Source organism: Colossoma macropomum, unplaced genomic scaffold (assembly GCF_904425465.1).
Source record: "Colossoma macropomum unplaced genomic scaffold, Colossoma_macropomum, whole genome shotgun sequence".
Taxonomy (NCBI): Eukaryota; Metazoa; Chordata; class Actinopteri; order Characiformes; family Serrasalmidae; genus Colossoma; species Colossoma macropomum.
Window position 1 is genome coordinate 7437705 of NW_023494797.1, and position 24525 is coordinate 7462229.

Here is a 24525-nt window from a genome sequence, read left to right on the forward strand (position 1 = left end):
AATTAGTGATGCATCGATCCAATCAAAGGTCTCCTATCAGTGCCGATTCTACCCTTATTAATGGATCGGATAATGGTCAGATGTGATCATTCCACACGAGATCCTGTTTCTTTGTTTACTCTATGGTATGTTAGTACTTTATTTATGTAGCTCTGGAATCTGATCAGTAATCTGTACCAGCTGAGTTTAGAGATCAGTATCAGTCCAGTCAACTTGTGAAAAGACTGAACTTTGCATGGAAAAAATGCTCCTCAAGTCTCCTGAAAAGAATGAAAACTGTATTATAGGCAAAGAGTGGACACAGTACATACAGAAATATATAATATATTTAATTGGCTTCTGTACAATTTTCTGTTAAACATTTATTTTCAGCTTTTTTCCAGTCTAACTGAAAAATTAATAACTAGTACTTAAAGGCCATTTTTATATTGAAAGTAAATAATGAAAAGGGTGGTTTCTGATTTTGACACAGTATTTTATGTGATAATGTTTTGGACAATGACAAACTGAACTGAAGCGAAATTAGAGATTTCATAATGCACTGTATTGTAATTCGTAAAGAACTGTAATCAAATCGAATCATTGTGAATTCAGAAATTTACACCCCTAGTTAGTGAGTGTTTATCTGAGCGAGTGAGTAAACATGTGTGTTCTTTAAATGGACTATATCAATGAAAAGCTTGGTCACACTTCTGGCTTGATGTTGGTGTGTCAGTGTGGAAGCTGCTTGGGCTTTGAGATGCTAATCTACAGTGATGGAGGGGAGGAGAGGAGGAAGTGGGCCGCAAAGGGACAGAAGGCCAGCGGAGAGAGACCTCGGAGACGCCGTGTATCGATAACCTGATCAATACCACACTGCTCACAGACTGTTGCGCACACATGCGTGTGCAGCTCTTGTATCAATATCAGCAGAGAATCACTCAAACAATAACCATATGGCAGAGGGAGAACTGAGGCATTAATGCCATAAACCCTCTATTAGTCTGAGACAGGATAAACGTCACTTCTTATTTTCACTTTGGAAGCTCTGGCACTGATATTTTAAAACCTCTGACATGTTTTGTCATCAAATCTACATCCCATGCATTATTTCTCTTAAGTTGCAGTCAGAGGTGGGTAGTAACTGTAGTAACATTTTGATGGATTTGCACTTTTTCAGATGGCAATATTTTAGTTCTACTGAAGCATATTTGTGCGAAAAGTAATGTACTTTTTACTCCTTTTAGGGACGCACTGATGTTGGAATTGTGGGCCAACTGTGATGTCCAATATTTTTCATGTCATATCTGCTGATGCACATTCATAAACATTTATAAAATGCAGAAACTGGGACTAGATCTACTTGGATTAGCATTATAGAGAAATTTAGCATTTATTTCTGCGGCGTTCCAAATGCAGTAAAATGAACAAAGTACAGATAATTTAGAACAGCAACATCTAAATGTCCTGCTCTTTCAGAGTACAGAGTCAGATATTTGTCATCAAATATCATTTTGACACATCAAACAAATGTAAACATCCACTGGGTGATGATTCATTTTTTTAAAACCCTTTTTGCATTTTAGTCATTCGTATTTGGTTCCTAGTTTTTTGTATTTGATTTCATTATGTTAGGTTGGTCATTGCTTTGTGATTGGTCACACCTGACTTTTGAAAATGATCCAAAAAGAGAAGGATAGAGCTAAGTAAACTTAATCTGTTGTGGTGATAGATGCTGGATGTACTAAGAGGTTCCACTGCAGTCATGTTAGTTGCTCAACACTTAACTTCATCAATTAGTTTTTGGATAAGTGCTTTTACTTTTTCTTGTGTTATTTCACTGAAGTAAGAATATTTTGCTACTTAAGTATGGGTTTAGGCTACTACTCTACCCACCTATGTTTACAGAGTCATGAGTCTGTCAGGACCTAGTTACTAATAAACAGAAAGTAAATGTAGGTACAGTCATGTTAATGAATGCTGGAACTGCTGACCATTCATTCTTTATGGAGCTGGAAAGAGGAGAACAATATGGAAGTGCCATTTCCTCTGTTCATCTGTGTGTGAGTGTGTGTTTTGGGCTGTAACTCTGCAACCTTCTCAGGCTACAGTTAATAAAATGCCAAATCTTGCAGTGGTTCAAAAAACAAAAAGTAAGAAAAAAAAAAAAGTAAGAGCTGAATTTGCTTTATTCAAATCAAATATATGAATATTTTTCGCATTTACATTAAATAAGCTTTGTCTTTCAGTTTACTTGCACAGTGTTGTACAATTGTGTCACTGTTGCACCTGATAAGTAATTAAAAAAAAAAAATAATAACTGCCTTTGTTATATATTTTTCATTTAGGGCTACAATATTAAAATTTTTGCTACAACACTTGCAATTTCATATCACCAGTGCTACATGCTTAAAAGGCCTACACATTGCCCTTTTGTGTTGATGAAATATAACACTGCTGTCGGCAACAACAAGAAAAACCCTTGTATCCCCAAAATAATAACTTTACAGGAGAAGGAAAACATGCTTTACTTTTAATGCAAGTCAACGGAACCAGACTTTTTTTCCAAGACATTTTGGGCCATTTCTTTTGTTCCATTCATCATAAAATTTCCATACATTGTAAAGAGCAACAGGCACTTTCAAATTATGCCCAAAACTAAAAAAAAGACAAAAATGGAGATACGAGGTTTTGTTCCGACAGCAGAGCTATTTTACTCATTAGGAAATGACCAAGTGCATCAAGTAGGCCTACATTCAATGTACTGCTTTTTTCCAGTGCAACTGGTATTTCCATTTCACTGGTTTTACCAAAACATTTTATACCATAAAAAGCGTAGAAAAGTATAGAAAGAAAAAAAAGCATGAAGTGGGTTCAAGTTGCAGGGAGTATTGTGGAGCTTCTAAAGAAGAGAGCTGTCTGTGTTACGGCAGAAATCTCCTGAACACCACCACAGTGAGCAGCATCATGGTGTGCAGTTGAATGTATCTAACATACTGTGTGTGTTTTTATGGGTCCTGCAGCTCCTTTTTGTTAGTGTAGTCTCTCCAAGTGCCATATATTTGTTCTTCTGTCTCTCTGTCCATCTCTCACCCCATCCTCTCTCTCTCTCCCCCTCATATCTGGGTCTGGTTGATCTGTCACTCTCCCTTTGTCCTTCCATCAAATCACAGAGACAAATCATCTCAGTGGTTCTCCTCTCTCTGTACTCGTGCATGCACACACCATCTGGACACAGGACCCCCCCTCATACTAACCCTACCCACTTACCCCACTGCCCGATGCCCACAGCTACAACACAGGAGAGTGTAGCACCTAAATCACATACAAATAAAAAACAAAACCTTACAGGCGGCTTTTTGTCATGCTGCGACTCAGCTGTCACTTTGCTCTTTGATTTCCGTTGATTTCTGCAGTTATGCCTGCAGGGCAGCGATAGAGGAGTGTCAATACTGTGTTTGTCACCTAATGTGCATCAATCGGCCTCTGTAAGGTTGACTGAGGCCAGACAGATTTGATTTACAGAACATGACAGCTTTTGTCCATTGTCTGGTTGTGTTAGAGCGCAAAAGGTATCGGCCTCTAACAAAATGATGTTTTTTTGGACATCATGGATTTGTGTTATTTTTGACCATTAACTATTACACTTCATGGTGTTTAAATAAACCAGGGCTGTCAAAACATTAAATATTAAATGCTGTATAATCACATTAGTCTGCACAGATTACAATTAGCGGTTTACTGTGTTATAGCTATACAACTGGGCAAAATATGCTTCATCAGAATGTATTTATTACTTTCAATAATTAATAACATTATGTTCATCATGTGAGTTTAGGATTTAAATGAACCTGAACATAAAAATCCTGTTATTTCCACGGGGTAAAAGCATTTTCCAATTTTAATCACAGATCTCCAGTGAGAGTAACAGTGGCTGCATGTTCCAGCCAATGAGTGTATATATTACACAAACAGTGAATGATTCCAATGCAGTTGCAGCCTCTCACTCTTGCTCACGCAGCTTGTGCAGTGGAGGCACTTGAGGGGACTGCAGGTTTCTGCTTTGCTATTATTTTTGTTAGTTTTCTGAGCATTAATTTATGCATAGGCCTCCTGCGAGCACCGTCCAGTGTAGTCTGCTGGAGGTGCCAAAGGTATCACCTTAAAAGCCATTTAAAAGCTGTATTTGAACAAGATTTTTTCTGCAAACACTGATGCAAAATTTGCTGAGTGTAACATATTGGGGAAAAAAAAAACAAAAACAAACATAAAATCTGCCATACCTTTTGCAGAGGCTATGTTTTATTATTGTTCCCAATATGTTAAATTCAACAAAAAAATAGTTGTGCATTAAAACGTGCAGAAGTGTGTTCTCTAGAGGATGTGTACTTATTTGTGCTTAGAAAATTAACTAAACATTTAATTTGACCAGGGCGCCCAAACTTTTGCATACAACTGTGCATGAGCCCACACACGCGTTCTCTAGTTCCGTATTAACATGGCAAATTAGAAAAAAGAAAAAAAAAAACAACATATATTCAGAACAATATTCTGAAATGAAAGAGTGACCTATGTTTCTTCAAGCTCAGAATGGGCATGCACTGAAGCGCTATGCCAACTCTATGCTCAGCTGTCATCTTCCACATTGTTTATGGTGACTATGAGTCTCTGTCACCGTTTCATCTGACCAGTCCAGCCTGGTCGCTAGGCATCCAACTCAAACAGCCACATTCTAACTCTAGGATGGGCCCACACGTCATCAGAGACAAATTAAGAACTGGGCTCCTAGACTCAGTGACTCCACACATATAAACATGTGCGCACACACACACACAAATATATATATATATATATATATATATATACACACACACACACACAAATATATAAATAAACAGAGGCCTATTTATTGATACTGAACTGTGAGCAGTGTGTTGACCGCTATCTGTAAATCAGCTGCTCATGCCAACACGAACACATAGGCTGCCACAAGTGTCACCCTGCTGAGTAAATCCTCACAGAATTAGCATTATTAAGCCGTCTGAATTAACACTAGAAAACAACATCTCGGTTTTATATACCTGCTGTACTAGGCAGAAGCGCTGAGCCGCCACCAGTGTCAAATACACACCCAGGTTAAAAACTGACTTAGGAACAGGACAGAAATACATATGAATTGATTAAACAAGCACTTGCAGGGCTTTTGTGTCTCACCCCTGTATATGTGGTGGGTCAATATGCCAACAGATGGCAGGAGAGGGCTGGGTGAATTAACAGGGAAGGGCTTTTGAGTAAGAAAGACAGAGATGTTTGTGCTAATGGTACAATCTCTAGAGGTCAGACTCCAAGGCCAGCTGCCCCTGCCACACAGAACGAAGGGGGTCACACAGCTAGAAGAAGAACTTTGATTAAACATCGGGGTTTTTCTTTTACATACAAAGAAGGATATATGTTGCTAGTTGCTAACCATACATGAGTGGTCAAAATGTTTTAGTCAGTGACTCCTGTATTTTAGAGGAAGGGTCTAGTCTGCACACAGCATCATGAAACAATGCAAACCAGTATCATACAGAGCAGTTATGCATACAGTGGCATCATTAAATAGTCTGTCACTGAAGGTAAAACACGAAAGGCTTAACCTGGCTTAAGCGTTTTTCTGCACACAGGACGGAAAATGGCACAGAAATGGCTTTTAAAGATCCCAGCTTTTCACCTTACAGTATCACTTCAATTCCTTTTTCACAGTTTATAACTAATCCATCCAACACTGACTTACAACGCATTCTCTAAATCAAATCAACAGTCAAGTCCAGATGTTTAATATTCTTTAGGCACATGCCAGAAATTTAGAGCAGCCGCCTTCATTTGTTTCTTTCTACTCCACATCTGATGACAGGAAAGACAATCACTTCACTGAGAGTGGCTTTCTAATTCGAAACCGTTCATTGTTACAGCATCCCCGTGAAGTCACCAAACCAATGAAAGACGGACACAGCTTCTCCCTCTGACTATCCTTCCATTCACAGAGAGAGAGAGAGAGAGAGAGAGAGAGAGAGAGAGAGAGACAGAAAGACAGAGAGAAGGAGAGAGAGACACACACACAGATCTTGACCAAGCCCACAAGCATCAAAAGACACCATTGTTTCCGAAGAGGAAAGGCTGAAAACTACTATCTGTAAAGTCACAAACGCAGATAGAAGGACATTTGCTAAAGCTTGATGGATCCATGGAAGGTCAAAAGCAGTTTCTTAAACACAATATAAGTAAAACTTTAACAAACCAAGCTGCACACTTCGCGAACTCTCCAAAAATCCCGTCTAAACCAGGGCTGGGTGATATGGTCAAAAATCTTGGTATGATACAATACTGTGCAGAAGTCAGAGAATACTGTTAATTTGTTTAATTTCCAGTCAAAAAAGCAATTTTTCAAATTTCATCAAGTATAAGTTGTTAATTTTTCAGGACATAGGAAACAGTACCTAACGATTCATCCTCAGATAAACAGCACTTAAAGCTTTCATCCTTGAGAGAGAGGAGAAAATCAAGCTCTACTCTTGATTTAGATCTAAGACTGAACTTTGGAGGTGTGGATTTCTTTGAAAAACTGAAAGCAAGTGTCCCACGGCAAAGTGTGGACATAATAAATACCGTAAAAAATGATATATTTACTTCTAAGGCTGAAAAATAAATAATTAGTACTTTAATTTAACTGAAAATTAAATAAATAAAGAGGGATCTCTGACAATACTCACACTGGTGCAATGTGCAAAATTATTTATTATAAGGATCTAAATCAAAAAACGTGATTTCAGTGACTATTGTTATAATTTTATTGCCCAGGCCTAGTCTACACAATGGTTCTTCAGTAAAGAAAATGCATGATTAAAGGGTTCTTTGCATCATAAAAGGGTTCTTCAGATTGATGGAGAATGTGCTGCAGATGGTTCTACATAGAACCTTTTTGAAAAGGGTTCTATATAGCACCAAAAAGGGTTTTTCTATTGTAACAATCTATGTAGAAACCTTTTCAAAAAGTTCTATATAGAACCATCCACAACACATTCTGAAAAACTCTTTCACAATGCAAAGAACCCTTTAATCATGCTTTGAGTGTTCATGGTTCTATATAAAACCTTTTTCTTTACTAAAGAACCCTGGAAAAATATCATTTTAAGAGTGTACAGGTCCACTCGTCTGGAGTTCTGTCTGACCGCCCACTGATGGAAAACAGCTCATGAGCATTGGGACAGAGCTGCATGACATCAAAGGCCAAGATAAAGATTATTTCATGTCAAATTGAGCATTTAAACAAACATCACATCCGGGCTCTCACTGCCAGCATGCTGATATATAGTACTTCACCCTAATTCCTTGTGTGCCCCCTTTCCAATGGCCTTTATAAACCTTTCAGCTCAGAGACAACTTCAGATTTCTGCATTTCCACATTTTATGACTCTAGCAGGCACTACATTTGCAGACACTGCAGCTTCAATGTTTGTGTCTAGAGAAGTGGTTTGGTGTCTGCTTATATATTTGATTGCACCAAAATTTGCCACACAAATCTGACAAGTACAACCAAGCAAGCAAGAAGTAAGGAAGCCTCACCTTGTCGAAGAACTCATAGAGGCGGACAGTTTTGTCGATACTCTCCTTGGTGTCCTCCACTCTCTGGGAGAAGCCTTGCAGGTGGACACAGAAGGAGCGCACTTTGACCTCGTACACCTGCAGCTCGGCCGACGAAATGTCCTCCCATCGCTCTAACCTCTTCAAAAGGGCTTCCCCACTCTTACAGTGCTCCTACAGTACACACAGAAGCACAGTACATAATGAGCAACTGTACATGCACATGCGCACACAAACATGCAAGGACCATAGCACTTTCTCTTTGTTTGCCGCGGCTACAGTCTCTACTCTACATAAAAAAAGACCCTAGATGTTGTAACATTACTGTGAGGATTTAAGCATTAGTGAGGTTAGAGACTGATGTTGGATGCTCTGGATCACAAACACCACTCCAACTCATCCCAAAGATATCAGATGGAACTCCATCACTCCACAAACTGTGGTTCCACTGCTCCACAGCCCAATGCTGGGGCATTTATAACCCTCTAGCCACTGGTCATGGTGATCATGTGCAGCTACTCCACAGCATCACAGTCTATCAGAATTGCTTTTCTATGGAGAGTATACAAGCTGTATGTGTGCAGCTGTTACAGTAGAGGCTGTTACTGTGACACCTGTGTCAGCAACAGGTGCAACTTAAAGTAGCTGAACTCACTAATTGGAAAGGATGTTTGTATATTTTTGGACATGTACAGTACTGTGCAAAAGTCAAGAGACCACCTTTCATTTATTTAATGTCCAGTCAAAATAAGTTGATTTTTGGGAGATATTTCTGAGAAGATTATTATTAAAAGACAGAGAAAATGGGAAAAGGAAAGAGATGAAGAAATTCTGCAAATCAAACAAAGAAGCTGCTGATGTTCTCAGAAAAATGGACTGACCAGCCCAGAGTCCAGACTTCAAAACTATTGAATGCGTGTTGGGATTACTTGCGTCGTGAAAAGCAGCAAATGCAACCACTTCTAAGACTGAACTTTGTAGGTGGGGAAATGGCCCTTGTATATTTCTCTGAAAAACTGAAGGCAAGTCTCCTGTAGAGAAAGGAAGCTCTAATAAAAGGTTAACAGTGGACACACTAAATACTCAAAGATTTTACATTACGTTAAGCAACCGAATCTTGTGTAATGTCTTAAATCTGTGTTTTCTGGTGTTTTTATGTTATGCTGTTAAATGAATAACTCAAGACATCAGAGTACTGAAGAGCCATTTTGACAAGAAATTAAATAAATGAAAGCTGGTCCCTAACTTGCGCACAATACTGTAGCGTAATTTATTGTGATTTGAACCTGATGAAACGTTAAAGTCTTGTTTTGTGGAAAGAAAACAACATTCTTCACATTTTTGCTAATTTTTTTATTTCTTGACATCAAAACAAAAAGTCAGAAGTAGAGAACCTGTCTATGCAGAATGGTAATTACATGTAAATATAATACACTGCACACCAGACTGTACTATTAAATATGTAATTATGTAATTAAATTTAAATTAAAAAAAGCAAAGTATAATTATAAAATATAGGTCAAACACTTGAACTAGCCTTCAGACACAGGATTAAATATGCATAGTCATCCAAATGTTAGATAATTACGCTAAATTTAATCCAACCACAATGTAAACAAACGTGAGAATGTGTACTAGTTTAAAATATAATGAGCATAGGTACAATTTAATGGTGAATTTCATACCTGTTGTGTTGAGTATGCTAGATATCAAAGGAATACAAGTTGGAATATAGATTTTTTTTAGAGCATGTACAGTAGTTGTACAATATGAAAGAGTTGAACTGTGATTTCTAAACAAAAGAAATAGTGTAGACATACATAAGCAGCAGTGTAGAAGTCTCTGAAGAGGGTCTGTTTGCTGCGTAGCTGCTCCAGGGAATCTTCCAGCTCTCCCAGGGTCTGTAGTCGACTTTCCCCTACCTCATCTATCCACTGGCTTACCTAAGAAAGGAGGGCACAAACATACAAGTACACACAGGTCAATCTGCAATCATAGCTACAAGACTATCAGGCACCATCTTGAAAACTTTGGCCATTGACTTCTTGTGCTTTTATATTTCTTTGAATAGCACAACACCAAGTACAGAACGAAACGCAAGTGAGAAAACACAATACTCTTCACCATGCTTCACCCAGCTTTCTTACCACAGCTCAATAACATATCTCTGTTTGAGTTATGTGCCTTGTGCACTTAGGCCAATGGATTTAACCTTGAATCTTATAACTTTGTGGGTTGGAATAGTGTGTCATTGTGTAATGGAAGGCTGTAGAATGACTGTAACTCTCCCATAAAGGATTTGCTTAGCTGATATTTTGATGGGCTGTTAAGGGAGAAGATAGACCATGACAGTCTTAATCTTTCGCAACATCAGTGGGCAGGAAGATACAGCAATCATACTTGAAAACATTTTCACAATACATGGCATGCATCACAATATTTTGCTTTTCCTGTTTTGCAAACAAAATGGAACAGACAAAAACACTAGTACAACATATATAAATGCCATGAAAAACAATGACTACAACAAAGTTTTTGTAAGTCATTTTTTGTAAGTGTTTATAAGAAGGTTTTTAAGAGGAGGAAACAAAAGCCAAACAAATGTAAGATTTAGGGATTTGGAGACCTCTCTGGTGGAAATGTGTAACTACATGTAAAATGTGGAAGAGCATTTTGTAATGTCGGTTTGCTTTGGGGCCCCTTCCCTGTGCAAAATAATCTGATGATTCTGAGTGCATTGAAAGAGAATTCAAAGAGAACTCAATCAAAACTTGGTGAAGGAAGTGAATTATCTACTACTGTCCTCAAATATTCATCAATATAATGTCGATTACAACATAAACTCGAGCTGGAGCCTGTGCGAGTGATCTTAACAGGTAAAGGTGCATGATTTGATCAGAAAAACTCCCCAGAAATCCGACCTGACACCTCTGACTTTTAAAGTATTATTTCAGGCTTTACAGGGTGACTCACAGCAGCGTGCAAACAACATATTTTGCTATGATATTTTGTTACCGTATGTTTTTTCCTCCTGTCTCAGTAATGCTGCTTCTGTCAATTTTAACAAAAGATCTTACACTGTGCTGCTAATTATCTGTGTTGACAGCCAACCAGCTTAATGTTACTATGTTTTCTATGCAGTTACTATACACTGGATGTTGTTATTTACAGGCTCTCCATTACCGATCTATTTTATGATACATGTAGTTGTTCAGTCCTTTTTTTGATGCATGCAGTTGTTTGAGTACTGAGGATACCCATAACATACTCAGAAAAATGTTTCATGATGTAATTTATTACAATAATACTAACATATCATCATATTGTTGACCCCTAGTGGCCTGTAGGGTTGCGTCATACGTACATCAAATGTAATGCTTGAAAAAGTTGTTGGATTTTGCTATGACGATATGCATTTTTAAGCAAACAGCAAAACATACTAAATTACATAAGCACCATTCATTATTGTTTTTAAGTGTAAAATAAAAATAATGTAATACTATTAGCTGCTTACATCACAACTGCAAGCACATTTTTGTGCATGTTTTTAGAAAAACTGTCACTATTCCCTGAACAGCTTTTTCTATATGACTTTGTTTTATATAAATAGTTGTAAAAAATAAAACATAAAATGTGGCCTTTGCAAAAGCTATGGCATACTTTATATTTTATGTTTTTCCCCAACATGTTAAACTTGGCAGAAATTCTGAAATTTACTGAAATTTGCAGAAAAAAATGGAATTTAAGTTGTTCCTTACAGAGGATGTGTTAACTTGTTTTCAACTGCAAAATCAACACAACATGAAATTTGACTGAAGGTATTCAAACTTCTGCATATGACAATATATGCACTGAATATACATTACATTAATTGGGAAAAAAAGAGAGTAAACTGTAGAGTCATGCTAAAACGGACATGAGGAACAGCACTAACCTCCCTGAAGCCCTCTTCAAGACTCTTAAACTCCATGACAAACTCCAGCTCCTGAGTGCATTTGTTGGACAGCATCACCAGCCTGTGGACCAGCTCGTCCACCTGATTATACAGACTGCCCACACCCTCGATGGCATCTCTGTAATGCAACACAATACAAACACAGATTATTACATGTAAAGAACAAGGACTGAGCACTGTGAGTTTAGGTCAAAGCAATTCAAGCCAAATTGCAAAAAAATATATCAATTAATATTTTTCCCCCTGAAATCTTACTGTCGAAAGCTACTGACTGGATCATGCAGGTCAGAAAAGGTGAAAATGTCATAAAGTTATTATTATTTCCTCAGAGACGGGAGCTCCTGTAGCTCTGTGAACTTTCCCAAGATCACAGTATCACTGGCCAAGTCAGTTGCAGCTGAAGCCCTGATTGGATGTGGGTTAAGTGGCACTGCTCTGACTGGGTGTGTTTTTTTGACTGACAGGGTGCTCCAGCAATGGAAGGATGTATAGACTGGTGTCTCTGATGAGGCCATCTATGCCAGCCCTCACAGCCAGCTGTGCCAGACCTATCACCTTAGACGCACACTGTGTGTGTCTTTGCCCTTTTCTCAGCAGAGAAACATTAGTGACGAGCTGTAATGCAGTGACTGGGCACATTGTGTACAGTGGCAAAGGTTGATGACTAAAGGATGACTTCATCTCTGCTGCAGCTCCGTAACACAAAGCTGGATTGTGTTCTGATTCAACTTCCACACAACATTTCCCTCAAGATCACAGTCAGAGAGTTTTCCTCTTTCTGAATGTCTCTTACACACACATATACAGTAACATGCAAAATATTCAACACCACCCCGGGTCAAAGATTTGTTGATTTCAGCAAAATAAGTTAATATATCCTCTATAAAGAACAAACATGTCATTGTAAATGTCATTTTTCTGCAACTTTTTTTTGCAACAGTTTGTATTTATTTGCTGAGACATACTGTAAGAAAATAAAACATAACATATAAAATGTGCCATAATTTTATATAGGCCACATTTTGTTTTCTACCAAATATGTCAGTAAATAAACAGTAACTGTATACAAAAATGTGCAGAAGTGTGTTTTCTGTAGAGGTTGTTTTATCTTCTTTTCACTTAAATCAACAAAACGTCATCTGAGGCACCCAAACTTTTGCATGACTGTATAGTTACAATCACTACAACAACAGCACAAAGCTCTTGTATGTAAGGAGTGTCAGATCGACACTATCTACAATGAATCATCAAAGCCTCAACTAACACACACACATAACCAGTGGTAGATCCACCCATGCAGTGGGAATTAAGTGAGAGTACAACCTAACTGTTGTGAATTGGTGTTTTATTATCTTTGACTTATCGTGATTAATCTAACTGGCTCTAATTTGACCCTAAGGAAAGATTTTTTTCCATTAAAAAAGGAGTGTATTTTGATATAGCTAAACGTGTGGACAAAAAAAATCATCACAATATAGTTATCATTTTGAATAAATAAACTTGAAGCTGAACATAAATCACACGATTGTAGGCTGAACATGAAAAGGTGAGAGCAGTTTTCAATTTTCATTAATGACGTCCAGTGACACCAACAGTGTCTGCAGGTTCTGGCATCTGCTGTATGTTTTCTTTGTAAATGACATTTCAAACTCTATGTACTTCAGTGATAAATTTGCAGAGCTGCAGTAGCTGCAAATAACTTTTATCAAGTGAGCCACCAACAGAACTCTACTTTTAAAAGCTGTATTATAAACGAGAGGACGAGAGGTCATGCAGTCATAGCAACAGTGCGTGAGCAGCCTAGCTTCAAATTGGAAGTGAGGATGGTTTGAAGGGTCATTACTTGTTGTTATTAACATGTAATGTGACACCATGAAATTAAATATAAACATCAAGGAAAATAAAGACACATGCAAAATTAGTTTATTAGTGTAGTGTAGTTTAATAATTAGTGTAAATTATTATAAATTCAGTATGTTGTTACACTACCACCTGGATTATGGCCAACTATTCACAATGTAAACAGAGACATTATACTGTTGCCACTGTGAACTATATGTAATTCGTGTGAAACGTCCAAACGAGTAGAAGTACTTTGAAACTGTCTATATTGTGTAAAATATTGCAGCGGTTACTTTGAATCTGTGTATTCTGTATGTAACAGGAAACACACACACACACACACACACACATCATGATTATTCCGGGGTCAGCTGGATCAATGCTGCCCTTTAATGATTATCCCCCTTCCAACATGATCTAAGGCAAACAAACAAACAAAAAAAAAAACAATCAAAAGAAACAATATAATAATCAGTTTTTTTTAAGCCAGAACGTAAATAGGTTTGCTTACATATAGTGTTTCCAAGCAATTTTCTAAAAATATCACAACCCAATACCAACAGCAACCCCTCTGCGTCTCTGTTTAATTTGAGATTATGTTATCATAATCTCCAGGGTGTTTTGGTAAGATGTCTGTGTTCAGTGGAGTGTGGGATGAAAGCCAGGGATTATCTGCCTTCAACCAACTTCATACAACTAACCAATTACTTCTGAAGCGCACTCACACACACACACACACACACACACACACACCCACACACACATGCACACACACACACAGGTGCACACACACTCACACGTGCCCACACACTCACATGTGCACACACCTACACACACCTAAAGCCAACATTCACTAATTTTCTCAACAGGCCTCAGATATCAAAGGAATTCCAGAGAAAGACAGAAAGAGAAAGAAGAAAGGCAGAGGATCTGCATGGTTGGCTGATCAGAGTGATAAAGAGCAGAGGAGATGCTTACTCACCTACACGCACACACAAGGTGGGCAGCACTATCCTACCGCCGAGAGCCAAGTTTCTACACTTGAAAATTTGCCTCACTAGACATGAGTGAACACTTCAGTTCACATGCATGCACACACATCTGCCTGAGTTTATGAAATGCTGTAACATGTTGGTGCTGCACATTATATTGTTTGACAAACCCTTAAAGCTGCAGCAGCTTACCTGTCTAAAAATATTTTTTGGTTAGATTTGCTAAAACTATCACTATATCCTGACTGTAGCACATGAGATCTGTGAAAAGATCAGGCTCATCTAGCTCTACCTAGTGCTCCTAAGGTCATTTGCAAGAATCCACTGCTCAATCAGAAACAAACTAATCAAAACAACCAATCAGAGCCAGCAGGAGTGTCTGACGGAGTGTCAATCACTGCTTGTGCACATGCTGCAGGCAGCCCCCTACCCTGCGCGCTGTCTCAGGAAACGCATTGGCCGATAAACAACCACCAGAAAGTAAAAAACTGCCCACCCCTTCTTTGCCAAGAACAATGTACACAACAAAGACAAAGAGGCAAATGAAGAAAAGCAGGCTAAAAAAGAAAGAATTAGACAGAGCCTGAGATAAAACAAAAGTAAACATTTTTTCAGCGCCTTTTCAGAGATGGAGGGAGCTACAGTACCTGCAAGGCTTCAAATCCAATGTTGAGTTAGCCACATTCCATTATCCATTTGAATTATGTATTGTGTGATTTAAAAAAAACAAACAAACACAAAGCGAAGATGGTAATAGTTACAGTAGCACTCCACAGCGCATCTCTCATATTACTGTGATGTTGCAGTCAAGCTAACATTAGCTTGTTTCTGATGCCATCTGGTGCCAAACATTTATTAAAATGTTTGACGTTGTACAGTAGCAGCATCTTAACAGAAGCATCTTACACATGTATCTTTAACTATTTTGTTGTATTTTCTCGAAAACAGTGATTCCAAAATTTTGAATGGTGGCATATATTGTAAGTCATACCCTGATTGCAATATGCAGTAGTAAAGTTGCAATATGATATTTTGCTAATATTGTGCAGCCATATTACAAATAATTCAGCTCAATTCAGAGGGATAGGAAGAGTGCACAGAGAAAGAGAAAAAGACGGAGAAAACATGAGAGAAACAAAAGAAAGTCCCTTTTTAGCAATTCAATTCCCTCCATGTGAAACCTCACTCGCATCTGTCCTGCCTGCATATCAAGCTCTGCTTCCTCTGAAACAAGGGCTTATTCATCCTTCAGTCAGGCTACACACGCTGGACAAACATTTCATCCATCATGGTCAAAGTTCACATCCAGGATCCAAGAAAAGTGTTGACCTCAAAGCAACCTCAAGGCCTAAAGCTGTGACTCACACACAGGAAAACAAGCTCACACACACCCATCTAAGGTTGTCTTTCACTGGAAGACAGAGAATAATGCGCCAGGTTTGACCACAAGCATGAAAGACTCAACATTAAACAACACAGAGAGCGAAGAAGAACAAAAGAGAACAACAGAAAGTGCATAAAACAACAAGAATTATCGCTCCTGACACAAGCTCCAAAGCAGTGACCCTGAAATGCTCTGGACCTCTGAGCACAAGAGGATGACCCTGACCGAAACTAAACATACACACATTTTGTCCCAGGATAGCTCAAAGAGAAAAACACAGACATATTTAGCTCACTGCATATATCTTCCAGTAATGGCACAGTAAGATAGACATAGAAAGAAGGTAAAAAGCCCACAGTAAACAGTCACGAGTCAAAAACAGTAACATTGAAACAAAACTAAAATATCAATAGGAATGTGGCAAAATTTCGACCACAGAAATTTTTAATTTGAAAATGGTAAAACCTTTGGTTTGAATAATAAAAAAAGATTAAATAGGCCTACAACAAAGTACCAAATTAAAAGACTCTACAACTTCCATGAAGTTGATAGCTTCTTGCTACTTATATCTAATTTAACATTCCACCAACTTCTTGTTCAAATTTTCCGTTTTAAGGTTGAAATGGAAAATTTGGACAAGAAGTTGGTGTAAGTCTCCAAAAAATTTTCACAAACACAAAGCTAACTTTAGCCTATTTAGCTTTCCAGCACTACTCTTCACTTATGCATTCAAACAGTTTGAGCAGCAGCAGATAAACACTGAAAACATCGGCCAACTATTTCACAGTTTCTCTGAGGGATGTTAGATAAGGGATTTGTAACTACTGTTCTTGTTGAATATCAAGAAGAGGCACAACAACTAAGAGCTTTTTCTATTACAAGTTTGATTCCACTTACAAAACAATATTTCCTGCAAGCACGCTAACGCCTCAGTTTTTGAAAAGCGAAAAAAATCACAGCCAAAGTGCAAAGTATGACATAACAGGATTCAAAATGCAATTATTTTGATGCATTTTGAGATTACCATATTGATGTAACATTCATATTACACATTTAGGTAGTTAAGTATTTATGGGATATACTGTAGACACCACATCCTTACATTGTATAAAAACAAATGTTTTTGCATGTGAATGAGTGACGGTGATAAAGTGTGTGATATAGTTTCAGGGTGCACAGAAAGCTTGTGTAGATAGTCATTTCTCTTGGCTGGGCTATAGGAAAAACACTCACACATCACCTGTACTGTGGCACATCAACGGTCTGGACACGCTCACTCACTCTCTCTTTTTCTGACAGCTTTTGTTCTGCCTCCCCATCTGTCTGCCTCTTTCTAAAAGCTCTGTTTTGGCAGATTGGCGGATTGTCCCGGGCTCTCTTTCAAGCCCACCCTAACAGTCATAAGCATTGCTCCGGTCCACTGCAGGAGAATGCCCCAGGGCAAGGCCTTATTTTGGTTGTAATGGGCCATTTAAGGCAAACAAGCACGTTTGACAGAAGAAGAACAACAAATAATATGTAAGAGCCTGTGAAAGCAAGAGTGCTTCTGATTCTGATAGGAGGTATAAAAATGCATCAATGCTTCTTATGTATGGATTTGATGATGGTGATTCCACTGCATTTATGCTGGAATGTTAGGATCGATAATAATAATAACATTTATTAATGTAATAAATAAAAATCTCAGAAAAGAGGGAACTCCAAATACTAATTGCCTTTTGTAAAACTGGATAAAAATAAATATATATTACGTAAATACATAAATTTATAAAGTAGTTACAGTGGTAGTGATTGTGTGAGACTGGTGTGTGTGTATTCACAGGTGATATCTGTGCTCACCTGTAATCTTCAGTCAGGCTAATGCTCGTCTCCTCTTTACGGAGGCGAGAAAGAGCAGCTCCACCCTCCAGCTGCAGTCGGACCAGCCTGCTATCCTCCAGCACACTCCTCATCAGCTCCTTATATTTACACAGCAATGCCTGCGCCTCCTGCAGCACACAGACATACACAATTATACTTTCTCAAACACACACCTCTCCCTGTAACTATATTTATGTGGGTGATGGGCGCGTCAAGTGAAAGAAGGCATCCTTTGTCTTGAATGTTATTAGCAATGCGAACGTTATTTTCATTCCACACAACCAAGCCAAACTCAGAATGAAGAGTTCTGTACAATACTCTACCACTGATGAGAAAACCAAGACAGGCACATTCAAACAGCAGGACGCACATGGCGACAGTGTGAAAACAACCTAATTACTTCAATCTTTCAGCACATGGCAATAAACACCTACTGCAATGACTTCTTTAATTACTATGTTAGTGTACAGGAGTCTTTGCCAAAGATGAGCTGAGGGTTTCAGGCTTGCAGGTCCCTGAGGACTGCTTCTCTGCACGTGTGCGTGTAGAGTCAGCACTACAAAAATGAAAAAAGAAACAAGAAGAGTTGGCTAAGGAGAACGGGCAAATAAGCAAAAAAATAAATAAGAAAAAACAGGATTGAGGAAATATGTGGCTAGACTAAGACATTAGGCTAAGAATTACAGGTTGAAACGATGAAGAGAAATTTAGCAATCAAACATTTGGGGCCAAAAATGCTAAAATATGGCACTTACATTTCTTTGAAAGAGCAAAAAGATCAAGGGAAAAAAAAACACACAAAAGACGACAAAATATAAGAGTTACTGGTGATGAAAATCACGTTCACATTATGAGACTCACTGCTAAATTTTTTGCTCAGATCCGATCGTTGTAACTTGATGGTTCACATTTGTGTAGGTTAGTGACTCAAATCTGTCCATAATGTGAACAAGTCTGCGTCCTTAAAGGACCCCCATGCACACATCCTAATCAATAAAGTCATGTGAGTGAACCATGTGCGTCATAAACAACAAACAAACTAACCCGCACATCATTTGCTCTGAAATGCTCTCAGCTGCTCATTGTTAGAGAAAGACGAAGACGACAAAGGGTCAGATGCATTGCTTGTTTATGAGTGCTACCTTCAGGTGAGGCACTGCTCCCACATTAACACTGAATGATGGGGCATGTACAGTGAAACAATTGGTCAGGACTACATATAAAAACCTCAGATCTGATTTGCAAAGATCAGATAAGTGAGTCCAAACAGCTCTAAAAAGCATCAGATCTGTGTCACATCAAGAAGAAGAAAAGAAGAAGATTTGTGGCACTTCAGCCTGGAAATGTGAACCTAGCCTTAGAAACAATGTATTCAAACAGTCTGAGCAGCAACAAACCAACAGTGAAAGTTTAAGCCATGTGGAACTATTTAATGATTTCTACAAGGAACATTAGACAAGCATTCCAAGTATCAAGAGAGGCAACAAAAACTTGGCCACTACAGGTTTTGTACAACATTTGAAAATACATGACAGAGTACTCAGAAATTAAATGGCAAAAGTGCAAAGTGTAACTAAAAACTATGGAATTCATTGGCTTGGATGACCAATCATTTCCTGTTGTTGAGAACATTGTAATTCGTGTCACATACTGTAGCCTACAGACTTGAACAATTTTTTACTTATTTCACAATAACCGTTTTTATTTATTTTATTCATTATTTGGTTTTTGTTGGCCCAGCGTGTCCTGATTTTACCAGGAATTTTCATTTCGATGCATCACTACAGAAAACCATTTCACTCTCTGTGCCATGATATTTGGAAGAGTGGGATCTGGGGTGGTCCCCTCTTTAAACATTTAGCAAAGAGAAATCCATACCCTCATCAGAAGCCCTTTTCGATCAGAACGCCCCACCAAATAGTCCTTGTTAGTCATTTCAAAGATGGGCTGTGATACACACCCCTCGGGGGGGTTTTCCTCTCCTCTTTTTCAACTCCCCATGGACAAGTGGCGTCCTTCACTGACCTAAATTGACAGCTAGAGGTCAACTCAGTCAAAGTCTAGCACGCTAACGCTACAAAGCTATGTCCTAGCTCCTTATTTTACTTAATGCATTGATTTTATTCCTCGTTAAATCAGTTTAAGCAGAATTAACTTATACTAAAATTAAATCTCATAATTAATATTATAATTAAATCAAATATTAAAGTTAAATAGAATTAAACTACAGTTTGCTGGGCAGAGTACACACAGACCACAATTTTATAATGCTGGCAAGATGGGTTTGAGCAGTAGGCAGGTTCAGGCAGTAATACAACACTCCTCAGCAAATATATCTAGACCTAGTGCCACACAATAGACTCTGAGCCAGACAATTATACATTCCTCTAATTCTGTACAGAACTGAGTGAAAAGAGCACAGCAGGAGAAGAGAAGGTACGCAAAGAGAAATCGCAAGCACTCCATGTTGAGCTGCTAGTGAGCAATGAGGACTGAAAGAAAAGAAGTGAGATTCCCATGCTGTGAAAACAATTCACAGCTCCAATTCCACAAAGACACATATAGATATCTAATAATAAAGACAATAAAAACGTTTAAATGTTGTCTTGCTTGCTCAACTACAAAGTTGAAAATCCAGCTCCCTTTTTGTGTTGTAAACCCATACATTTCCATTGAAATCTATTCTATCACAGTACAAAAATGTACAGTTCACATTAGGGGCCTCCTCCAAAACCAAAAGAAACAGCTTTTTATGGCTACTGTGAAAAGAGGTTACACTCTCTACCATACACAGCACTTGACACAAACAAGACTGTACAAGTATAATTTAGGGTAGTATCTACAGGACTGTGCAACTTCTGTATTACATAGGTTTGCTGTGTATAAGAGGGTGCAGTACTGTACCTCTGCAGTAGGAGGCAGAACTGCAGACTCCAGATTGCTGATAGTGCTTTGCAGGAGATTCACTGCATCCTCACAGTGACTGGTTAACTGCTCCAACCTCTGAGATACGGAGAGAGAGAGAGAGAGAGAGAGAGAGAGAGAGAGAGAATAAATAAATCAATTCTGAATAAGCTCAAGCAAATAAAACAGGAATTATTTGATGGTGGTTGTAATGAAGATCTTACCATCCTGAAACAGATCCAACTAGCGTGAGAAAAAGGAAAAGTGCCATCAAACTCCGTGGGGAGCTGAGAGATGTCTATGTGCTTATGGAGAGACTTTAGAGAAGTTAACAGCTCCATCTGCCAAACACAGAAGAGAGACCACATATAACTGTAAATGAACCTCATTAACCATCCAAGCCTTATTTGCAGCATTCAAAAACACTGCAGATACAGTGCAGCCTACAAATACTGTAACCACTAACCAGGGCAAATACTCTCATAAAATGAATGGATGTAACCTTTCAAAATATCACCACCTTTCTTAGAAAGAATTCATTTTTTAATCATTCTGGCATTTTAAAATACATGAAAGCCAATACTGTTCTTGTTAACTGAAATACCAATTCAAATATAAGGGTTTTCTACAGCAGCAATAATGATACTACTCTGCTGTCATTGTGGGAAGTATTTGTGGCTTTGTAAAGAGTGTTTCAGCTGGCTGCGTCCTTGGCAGTCTGCTCTCTGTCCATCAGCAGAGACACTTGTGTTTCAAACAGTCCTCCAATCTCTCAGCGCAAGTACAAAGCAAGGGGGTGCCAAGGTCAAGGCTACAGTCCAATGCAATGTATTTTTTTAAGTTTAAATAGCTGAACAGATAAAGTGGGTGCTTAAAATAAAAGAGCTGCCTCAATCGTTTTGAGTGCAATTTTAGTAAACACTGTATTCACACCATAACGCAAAATTTGCAATACAATGCCACGGTAATCTGTCACCTTTGTTCAGATGTAATTATAAAAGACAGGGAATGTGAGTATGTGTGTATGTGTGTATATTACCTGTATTAAGATGGGCTTCTCCACGCGCAAGGCCAAATCTCTGTCAGCCAACAAGAGCACAGCATGGATACAGCCGGGCATGGCCTCCTGTGTACACAGATTAACACAAACCTCAGGAAATATATTGCAAACTAGGTAAAGAACAGCTTCTGGGACTCCAGAGAAGTTCATTCATCTACACGTTCGCCCTACCTTCAGAAGATCATAAGTTTGATTCCCGGCAATGCCACAAATAGCTATGTTCATGAGTGTAAGAGAGCATAATTGTCCTCGCTCTCTCTCTATGTGGGTTGGATGGCCCTCCTTCTCCACCCAATAACAAGGCAATGCTAGCCAAAGTGAATGTAAAAGATCTGGTAATTAGTGTTCTCCTCCCAGCTTGGTAGCATCGTGTGTTGGGGGAGACCTAACCAGCAGGTGAAACTGGCCATGAGAAAATAGCATAAATCCTAAAAACCCTAAAGAACTGGCTCTCACACTTTAAGGATTCATTAAGTGATGCCATAAATAAATTGTATTTTAAAGAACCTTCATGTAATGCAAAGGTACTATGCCAAATTAAGGGTTCTTCCAAGAACCTTTAAATAATGTGGAGGTTCCTTAAAATTTGAAAAGGTCTGTCACAGTCCTGTGTGACTAACCCATCAAATTGAACCTAACCCCCTTTAAATTAAGGTTCACTAAGATGAATTAACATTAACTTTATTTAAAACACAACTTTATTGCTGAAATACAAATACAAATGAGAACTTTCCACTCAGCAACAATAGAAAAAAGACTTTCATGCTTTTATTGAAGAAATTCTTTTTATGCTTTTTAACGGGAGTTTGTACAACAAGATTATATTAAATATCGAATATAAAAACTCTAGAATCCTAGAAGCAGGAAATCTACAATGGCTGACGTCATAGGAAGTTTATAAGGAATGTTCTGGAAGCATCAATAGCTTTGCCTTGGAAAGGTCCTTTTTTGGTTTATTTTTTCACTACCAGTAACACAAAATTGCTGGACGGCTTCTATTACAGTATTCGGCCATTGTTCATTATGTTCAGAAGTAAATTTGTGGATATTAGTCATATGTGTGTCAGGTTTCCTCGTTTTCCTTCCATGTTGGGACTCCGGCATTTGTCTTCCTGCCATGCATTAGTCTCTCAGACACTGTGATGGATGGACAGAATGATAAACATACGGTTTGGTCAGGGCAAACAAAGAGTCTGGAGAATGGCAGGATCCAGGTGAAACACCAACACACCTATGCAAACAAGAACCCGTCTTGGAATGCTGTGAGCTAGCGCAGGCTTAAAGCAGTGATAGATAGCCAGCCTGAACTTTCATGTTTGAAAAATATCTATTTCCTGCTTGGAGCTGGAGCTTGCCTTTTTTTTATATATATATATCTCATTTAAAGGCCAGCTTTTATCACAGTTCTGCAGAACTGAGAAACCACCACCATTTAGTAGATGCGATTCAGTATCAAAACACGCTTACATGTCTTTACAGTGCCAATCATGCAACTAAGGTATGGCAACACATTCTTACCTGTCTTTTCTAACCCAGACATGCTCAACCTGGTCAAGTCACAGAGGAGGGAAGTGTTATTCATTCCTACTTCAATCCACATCTTTTATTTACACAGCAAATCTTGAGTCACACTTACATTTGAACCACTAAACCCTTTCAATACGCAGTAACCAAGCTGCCTACAGCAAAACAAAGCCAAAAATGACATTGCAACATCCTATTTTCATACCTGGGTCTTTCCTAGGGTGCAGAGATGGAAAGGCTGTCTTTCTCAAATTCTGCAAGCAATTAAAACATGACAAATATTTGGTTTCCATCCTGCATACCTCAAGCTAAGACTCGTGAGAATCTGGCAGCAAAGTGCTATAATGTCTAGCTTTGCCTCCCAGCCAAGAATTTACACCTTATCAAACGCCACAACTGCGAGGGTATGTGCCTGTATAAACAAGACAAAGTCAAAGTGCCTGGACGAAAACAGTGACACTACTGTGGCCAAACTGATTAACAGAAAAATTCCATTCTTCGGCTGGCCGCAGTTCAAACTCATCAGATTGGATAGACGGCCTTGGGGGAGGCTGCAATGTCAGCTTGATGAGAGTATAATAAGATGATGGTATCTGCAACAGCTATTGTGGTGCAAAGCTGAAGCTTGAGGCTCTTTACATTGGACTATTGGGCTGGATTGCTGCATTCGTTTGAATGGGACATATAAGTACCTCTCAATCATCGTTAGTACTGACCTAGAACAGAGTGAAGGGCACCTTAATGCATTAAATTGCTTTCCTGGGTGTGCTCAGGCTCGCCTTCAGACAGAGGAATCTCCTAGCACAGAATCCTCAGGGCTAGCACCATTCATGAAAGCAAACTGCATATTTATAGCTCTAAACTGTGTGCTAAATATGGTGCTATATTCATAGTTCAAATCAAGTCACACCATACGAGAAGATGCCAATAGAATTTTGAGAAAATTCTGTGATATTTACACTCAGATTAGGTGAGAAGTATTCTAGGATGACAGGCCTATGATGCAGGAAATGACACTGGGCCATTCACCTGTGCCATAGCTACTGCCTTCTTCTTGTAGTTGAACTCTAACTGATGCCTTTTTAGATAAATGTTATCATAAAATTGGTCAAAAATGTTGTCCAAAAACAGCATAGAGCTATTTATTTACTTATTTCTTACAGTTTTCTCAATTTATTTTCCAAGCATTTTTTTTACTGTTTCTCTCTCTTTCACTTTGCACATTAGCTCTTTCCATGCAAAAAAGAATCTAAAAATGAGAATTAAGTGTATTTATCAAATACATATGAAAATATATGAAAACTTTTTATGAACTTTTGGGATAACACAGCTATGTATTCTTTCTCCTTTCTCCCCCAAAAAAACAGTGTTTTTTTTAATGACTGCAATTTTTTGCAAGGAA

General features: G+C 38.4%; 1 protein-coding gene across 2 annotated transcripts in view; it reads right to left on the reverse strand.

Moving 5' to 3' along the window:
* The window catches only part of plekhg4 (pleckstrin homology domain containing, family G (with RhoGef domain) member 4), a 93011-nt gene that overhangs the window by 25740 nt on the left and 42746 nt on the right, over positions 1-24525 (reverse strand). For both annotated transcript variants that reach the window (XM_036584168.1, XM_036584167.1), the window contains 7 exons: positions 21579-21665; positions 20764-20880; positions 20540-20638; positions 17615-17763; positions 11537-11675; positions 9423-9545; positions 7585-7776 (listed from right to left, as the gene is read on the reverse strand). In XM_036584168.1, coding sequence (XP_036440061.1) covers positions 7585-7776; positions 9423-9545; positions 11537-11675; positions 17615-17763; positions 20540-20638; positions 20764-20880; positions 21579-21665 — 906 coding nt within the window. The remainder of the gene's footprint in view (positions 1-7584; positions 7777-9422; positions 9546-11536; positions 11676-17614; positions 17764-20539; positions 20639-20763; positions 20881-21578; positions 21666-24525) is intronic.